The sequence below is a fragment of the Psammomys obesus genome, unplaced genomic scaffold (genome assembly GCF_907164565.1).
Source record: "Psammomys obesus unplaced genomic scaffold, mPsaObe1.curated_primary_1811, whole genome shotgun sequence".
In the NCBI taxonomy this organism is placed as follows: Eukaryota; Metazoa; Chordata; class Mammalia; order Rodentia; family Muridae; genus Psammomys; species Psammomys obesus.
Window position 1 is genome coordinate 1 of NW_026593748.1, and position 8003 is coordinate 8003.

The 8003-nt window shown below is 43.4% G+C and overlaps 1 protein-coding gene across 1 annotated transcript; it reads right to left on the reverse strand.

The window, feature by feature from the left end:
• Positions 1-1572: 1572 nt before the first annotated feature.
• Positions 1573-5953, reverse strand: LOC129684215 (protein artemis-like; the record flags this gene model as incomplete). Its single annotated transcript, XM_055617293.1, has 6 exons — positions 1573-1674; positions 1807-1947; positions 2125-2197; positions 2964-3065; positions 3558-3613; positions 5894-5953. Coding segments are annotated over 6 exons (534 nt in total), but the record flags the coding sequence as incomplete, so codon positions are not given.
• Between the last annotated feature and the right edge of the window lie 2050 nt (positions 5954-8003).

An 8003-nucleotide genomic window follows, 5' to 3' on the forward strand; every position in this document is an offset into this window, starting at 1 on the left:
AAAGAAAGAAAGAAAGAAAGAAAGAAAGAAAGAAAGAAAGAAAGAAAAAGAAAGAAACCAGCACTTGGAACCAGAAAAGATAAAAATGAAGAAAGAAGTAATGATGAGTCCAGACTCTCTAAGGAAAACGGGAAAGAGACAAAGTGAGCTGCATGAAGAGAGGCCTCATGGGCATGGCTGGAAAGGTAGCTGCAGATTAGCCTTGAGGTACCTCTTTGTGAACCCCTGATCTATAATTGTCCCCGTCTCTGGCAAAGGGACTTAAGGAAATTGGGTCACCATCAAATGCTCTCCCTAAAGCCCACCTCTGGCCCTGGCTTCTTCCCCTGGGGCTCAGAGCAGTGGCTTCCTCTCTTCACACACCTCTGAAATTATACCACAGTTTTAGGGGAGGCAAACAGCTGCCACCTTTATAGATTACAGAGATAAGGCAAAAAAAAAAAAAAATTAAAAGACAGGTAATAAAGATAAGTACACGTATTTGTATAAGTGTGTGTGTTCTGTGATTTTAATTCAAAAGGATATATATAAAGGCGTGTACCATCACCACCCTGCTTAAAAAGCCATTTTAACATCAAAGCATAGGTAGAGTAATCCCAAAATTAAAAAAAAAAAATCCTTCTCAAAATGAATAACAACTTTATATCAAAAATATTTGGCAAAAAAAGGACTTACATAAATACTTTGAAAGGAAGAATAGGCAGAGAGAAGGGAAGAACTTTATAATTTCAAACACAGAAAAACTACATTTTTTTTTTCTTCTGGTGCTGGGGACAGAAAGCAGGGCCCATGCATGCAGAGTGAGTGCTTTGCCAATAAGATACATCCTCAGACAAACGAGGTAACTTCAACATTGCTGAGGCGCTGCTAAGATCTGGGTACAGATCTGTTAGCTGTGGCTCTACATTTAGAAGTACACAATTTAAAAAAGACACACTACACAACTGAAAGTGTCCAACTGGCCCCAATGTTTCATTTCATTATATATAGCGCAATTATTTTAAATCCATCTTCTCTTAGAGACAAAAGTGGCAGATACCTCTCCGTGCCTGGGAAGGCAGAGGGGTGTTAGCTCAACAGCCACCATACTCCAGGCCCTTCCACTCTGGCCTGAGAGTCCAGCATCAACCAACTGGGAAGGAAACAGCTAAAAGGAACAAGTGAGGGCTGGAGAGATGGCTCAGAGGTTAAGAACACTGGCTGCTCTTCCAAAGGTCCTGAGTTCAATTCCCAGCAACCACACGGTGGTTCATAACCATCTATAGTGATATCTGGTGCCCCCTTCTGGCATGCACGCACACATGGAGGCAGAATACTATATAAATAATATATAAATAATTAGAAAAATTAAAAATAAAAGGGACAAGTGGGAACTCCCAACATTGACCAGATCCAGGACAAGGTTCTTCATGTGCTGTGGACCATGACCCAAAGCAGGAAGTACGATATCCATAACAATGTGGTCAACACACAGTCACAGAGAAATATACATACATACATAACATGTGTATACGTGTATTTCCAACCCCCTAAGTAAATTTTCACTGTTAAGACTTAACTGCAAACAATTACCCGTATACCACCTGGTTCAAGTTTACTTTTGATACTGATCCCAACTGTTATATTTACTTCATAACCCACACTTTTTGCCTCCGGGACACTGAGGACACGTACCTGTAAAGATGAGGTGAGCTCTGAGGGGCCAGCCTCTGATGCAGCTGTGTCTTGGCAAACTGCTCCCACCCACCCCTGTTTTCAGTTACTTGTGGGAGGAGAGGACAGGGAAGGAATTCCCTGCTCCCGTACCTGGATTCCTAGCTCCTCACTCAGGTTGGTGAATAAATACTCGTAGCCGTAAGCTGCTTTACAGTTCAGCCACACGACGTGGTTCGGACTCCGAGTGACCCAACTTCGAACCAGCTCCAAAATCCCCTTTAAGCACTCCTCCTAGACACCAACAAAATTGCATCCTTTGAAGAAACTCACATAAACTTTTTCTAGGCTCTTCAACATTCAGAGGCAATGATACCCAAAGGAGCAGCTACACCCTCCCAACAAGACAGATGGCCACAGTCCAGGCAGACCCGTCACCCCGGGCAGACCCGTCACCCCGGGCAAACATACACGACTTGGAATTTGGTAAAACCTTGGGTCACAGAAAGTGGTGTCCAAATATACACTTTGGATGTCTTTTACTCTGAAAAGAAGGAAATTAAATAGTGTTAGCCATTTCATGGGATATAATTGTGTATAAAATGATGCAGACCCTCAGTTGTTTTTGAGGGTGTTCCATTCCACTTTCAAATATCTTGTTCATTAATGTTACTGGAAAACAATTTCCATACAATAAAATAAAAAAGATTTTTGGATCAGAGAAATGACTTGGTGGGTAAAGGCACTTTCACCATGCCTGACAGCCTGAGTTCAGTCTCTAGGCCCATGTGGTGAGAGGAAAACTGACTCCCAGAAATTATCCTCTCCTCTCCGCTCTTCTCTTCTCTTCTCCTCCCCTCCCCTCCCTCCCTCCTCTCCTCTCTCTCTCCGTCTGTCATACACACACACAAAATTTAAAACTCTTGATTTTTGCATGCCCGATCCAGTGACCTCTATCAATTCATGTCTTCATCATTCCATTCCAATCAGTGTACAGAACACTGCATGAGAGAAATGTGCTCTACTATTATAAGGTTTTGTTTTGTTTTGTTTTGGCAGGTTTTCTCTGTGTAGCCCTGGCTGTTCTCAAACTCAGAGATCCACTTGCCTCCCAAGTGCTGGGATTAAAGGTGTACATCACCACCTGGCTTTATTACAACTTTTGTAATCAAGTTAATTTCTAAGCCAACAGAACCTTGAAATGATGGAGACATGTTCATGCACACATGCTCATACACCTCTACTCATGCACACGCACCCATACATGTATATTCAAACTACACAGCCAAGAATCACAGGCGGCCCTATACCTGCCCCCAGAGTGCAGAAGCTCCATTCTGGAAGCTTCTCCTTTCGCCAGTCTGAAGTCTCCTGTATATAAGACAGTTCCATTCCTTCCCTGAAATAAAAACCTGAAAAATAAGTGGATCTCAGTGACTTCAAATCACAAAGTCCTAAGAAAGCAAGCAAAGTTCAGACACGAACCCTTAGAGTGAGGTGCTAAGTCCGAGTAACTGCCACCTTTCCCAGGAATAGCAAAAACTAACTACAATCAAATACGACAAAACATCAGGATGGGAATGGTGCTGAACCCTACGGGGGACGGCCTATGAGAGTCTAGCACTTCGTATATACACTCAAATCATTCCATTTCAGGGAGGAAAAACACAGGTGATAGGACACTCCAAAGTCACAGGAGAAATACAATTAAGACACTGAGAAAGCCGCATTCCGTGTGGTCTTTATTGCAGTTTCCCAAGCTCAACTATGAGATAAAGATGAAAGACACTGCCAGAAAGAGCATCTGTCTCTGCACACATACTACCTTTAGACCCTAAAAGTTATCTCTACAAATAGAACATGTATTTACATAGAAAGAAATGCAAACAGATGGGCCCCCTTACATAACTGATCCCGGGCAGTGACCGGCTGGTAACAGAGTCACAACAACCTCTTCCTTCTAAAAAGAAAATAAAGAAAACAACAGTAACAGAAGTTATCATTAGGGGCCGGCTAAACTCACAGAATATACAAGTCCCTCACTCTCCAAACTCTGGCATAAGTGGAACCTTGTCTACTCCCTTAGACAGAGCTATGACAGGACCCTCCTCCACTTCTAGGTGCACACTCAGGAGAATGTCCACACAAACATTTGTTCATGGATGTTCAGTGCGGAATCACTCACTCCAGCCCCAAAGTGGAAACGCTTCAAAATACCTAGCAACCAATGAATGGATATCAGCATGTGGTTTGTCCACACCATGAAATAAATACTATCTGGCCATAAAGATAAGCGTCTATACATGAATGCCATCCATACACATGGATGCCTCTGAGAAAACAGTGAGAAAAAAGTCACATGATGTATAATAATCCCACAGATAGGCAGGGCCAAAAAGACAGAAGAAAAATGGTAGTTGCCAGAGACTGTGCCAGGAAGGGAGAGGAGCACCTGTAACAGGTACTGAGTTTCTGGGTGATGAAAATACTCACACAAACAAACAAACAAACAAATCTGACTGTGCTGGTATACAGATAGCTCCATGAGTACATCAGAACTGCCAGGTCTTCAAATGGGTGAATTGTGTGACAATGAATATTAAAATAATGCCACTATTAAAAGAAAAGAGGACTAGGTGAAGACTGGTCCCCGCTCATCTCATTGTACATGGCATCGTCCCTTCAGGACAGAGCCTGTTGGGCACCACTGACTCTCCAGCCCTGCACAGGAGGGGACAGAGCTCTGTCTGCAGTGACTCACTGTTTAGTAATAACTCCTCACCCACTTCTTGTGCTACTCATCCTGCAGGACCCTTTCAATAGGGGTCTCCCAGTTAGGGCTGGACAAGACACTTAAGCAACGGCACAGCAAGATCACTCCCAAGAACTTGCTTTGCCACTGAGCTCATCCCTGGGCTTGGAGGAAGCATCTGCAAGTGACAAGGCCACTAATATCCTTCCCTCCCAAGTCATACTTGCAAAGATTCAGGACTGCTCTCCCACTGTCCCTCCAGGTCTCCCAGTTTTAATCCTCACCTAAACCTGGCTCTATCAGGGTGAAATGCTGAAGAATGTTTGTGACCTTCTCCTAAGGAGAAACATATAAAGGCCACCTCTCTTCTGATCGTGGGCACACACATGGAGGACCCTCAGAGTTCCACACAGAGAAGCCACACATGATGACACTATAACAGACTGCTAACCGTAGCTGCCAGAAAACAGTAAAACCCCTCTGAGTCTTTGATGTTGTTTAAATGGGGGTTTGCCTTGTTTTGTTTAATGCAGATCTGTAGTCTTATTTACATTTGAAAATAATACATCTATAAAGAACTAGCTCTAAATTTAAGGATGAAAAAATAAATTTATTCACTTGGGCAGAGCTGTTATTTTGAATTTAGAAACTAATTTAAAAAGAAGATAGCCATTATACTTGAATTTAATAAGAAACTTTATAAATGTGATAATGACACATTATCACATTGTTGTAATATTAACAAACAACCTTCTCATCATGAGCATATAAAACTAAAAAGAAAAAGAAATAATTTGGGCAAAAATAAATAACTATGCCAAATTTAATCCTTGTAATGTTGGTAATAATGTCAGCACTCTATGACTGGGCGTCTCCACCTGCTGAAGCTTGTGGTTAAAATGGTAACCCTAGGGAAATTAATCAAGAATCATTTGAAATTAACCTCCCAGTAAATAGATTTGTGCCCTTAGAGGGGAACTGTTTTACTTCTCCCAGTGTGAGGACACCTGAACATGGTAACTATCACTCACAGTGAGAAAATGCCAGTCTACTGTTGAGAGCCCACCATGAGAGCATCCAGGGCACAGTGAGAGAGCATCCAGGGCACAGTGACAGAGCATCCCATAGTGACAGAGCATCCCACAGTGAAAGCATCCCACAGTGACAGCATCCAGGGTGCAGTGAGAACATCCGAACCCACAGTGAGAGCACCCCATGGTGACATCATCCCACAGTGACAGCACCCCACAGTGAGAGCCTCCCGGCCACAGTGACAGCATCTCACAGTGAGAGCATCCAGCCACAACAACAGAGCCCTGGCCCACAGTGGGAGAACCTACTACACAGAGATCAAAACACAGATGTTGTGGATGTTTTTCTACAAATTTACTTCATTCATAAATTATGAATAAATGAGCGTTCTAAATTAAAAAGAAAGTTAAATAACCATTTCCACACTAAGAGAAAAAATATTTACTATATAGTTACCTCACCGGATGCCTCATCAACTAAAGGTATCTGGGTAGGAGTGTCAATTTCAATTGCTATCTGAAAAGAGAGTAAGCAAAGAAACATCTCTGATTTCATGCATATATTCTGATTTCAGTATAATTAACAAAGATACTTTCATTGAGCTGGGCTTGCAGCTCAGTGGTATAGCACTTAGCATCCATAAAGCCTCAGCGTACAGGCTCAGCAAACACACACACAGCACACACACACATTCACTTAGCACACACATACTCAATATAGATACACACACTCGGGATACACATACTCAGAATACACACTGTGGATATACACACACACACTCTCAGCACACACACATACACACACACGACTAGTAACCAGGGACAAATGTTAAAATAGCACATTGACAGATGAAAAGCATCTTATTCATGATGCACCATGAATCCCCCTGGGCTTGAGACTGTTTTGAAGAGATTTTCCATAACTTTGTCTTTTTTCACGTGTGTATGTGTGTGGCGGCATGCATGGGGGCCTCTCAAGCATTCTACCACTGAGCTGCAGCACCAGCTAGATTCCCTGGGCATGCACATATCCTGGTGTGTGTGAGCACACATGCGTACGGAAGCCAGAGGTTCATGTCAGGTGTCTTCCTCAATGACTTTTCTCTTCTCTGAGATAGGGTGTCTCAGTGACCCTAGAGCTGTCCAGGGAACACCAGGGATCCTCCTGTCTCCACCTTCCCTAGGGCTGGGACTGTAGGCATTTACATATGTCCCTGAGGAAAGGACCAATGTGTGTGTGGTACAAGTGATGCCAAAGCCGGTGACCAGCATTATCGAGGCTGGAAGGAGGTGCTGGTGTGGGTTGGCTGTCCTCCCAGACTCTAGATGTCTATGAATCTAGACTCTGCTCGTCCCCACTTCCTGACTGCCCCAGACAGACTAACCTGTGGCGAGTACAGGCCCAATCCCAGGGGAAAAGGGAGAGCAGTCTAGCTGCCGTGACAGAGCTGCAGAGGACATGGACATCCTTCAGCTGGCAGAAGGGACACTTGAGACCAAACACGCGTGATGAAAGGCTCCTCCCAGCACAGGAGCTTCTAGGTGCAGTGCCCAAGCAGGAGGAGGGGCTGCTGTGGCTTTAGAGACAGGCATCGGTGGGTGTTTTTATTGGAACGTAATGCCCACACATACTTACTGGGTACACAGCAATAATTTGGTTTGTATGTGTCATGATCAATTCAAGTTACTTTGTCTCCTAAACTATTCATCACTTCCATGCTTTGGGATGTTGGACTGACTATTAAATCACAGACTGTTGTAGACTTGGTCTATAGAAAGTTGTTTTTGTCTTTTTTTAAAAAAAGTTCACATTTAATTAGTTATTGTGAAGTGGAGAGGAAGTGAGAGAGCATGTAGAGGTCAAAGCTAACTTGTGAAAGTAAGTTCTCTCCTTCCACCATATGGGTCCCAGGGATCAAACTCAGGTCATCAGGCTTTCTGGCAAGTTCCTTTACCCACTGAGCCATAGCCCAGGCTCTTGTCTTAGTTTTCTGTTGTTTTGGTAGCACTGCAGATTGAATGCCCAAGGCCAGCATGCCCCACCTCTGAGCTGCACACCTGGCCGCTGTGGTGAGGGGGTGGGCCTGGGCTTGCTGGCTTGCTTTGATCTTGCCATTTTTTTTGCAGAGGCATTTCAGATGTGGAGCGGAGCTGAAGAGGTGGCACTTAAGAGGTTCACACATCAACAAGACAGTGCCCTTTGTGTAGACTTTCAGTATGTCCTAATGCTAATCCTACTCTCTGTGGTCACCATCCATTACCAGTACTCATTGCTTTTTGAGGTAGAGGTTTTTGTTGACAGCATAAACATTCATGTCCTCTTAAACTGCTGCATCTTCTAACACTAAATAACATCCTCCTTGGATCTTATGGTGCTGTTTTTTGTTTGTTTGTCTGGCTTTCTGTGGCCTTTAGTTCTATTCTGTATGACAGAAAAGCTGCTATTCTGGCACTCTGGGCTTCTGTTTGGTACAAGGTCTTCCTTTCCTTTCTTTCCTTTTTTAAAAAAAATTAATCCTTAAAAAAAAAATAATAATCCTTGTCAGGCATGGTAGTACATGGCTTTA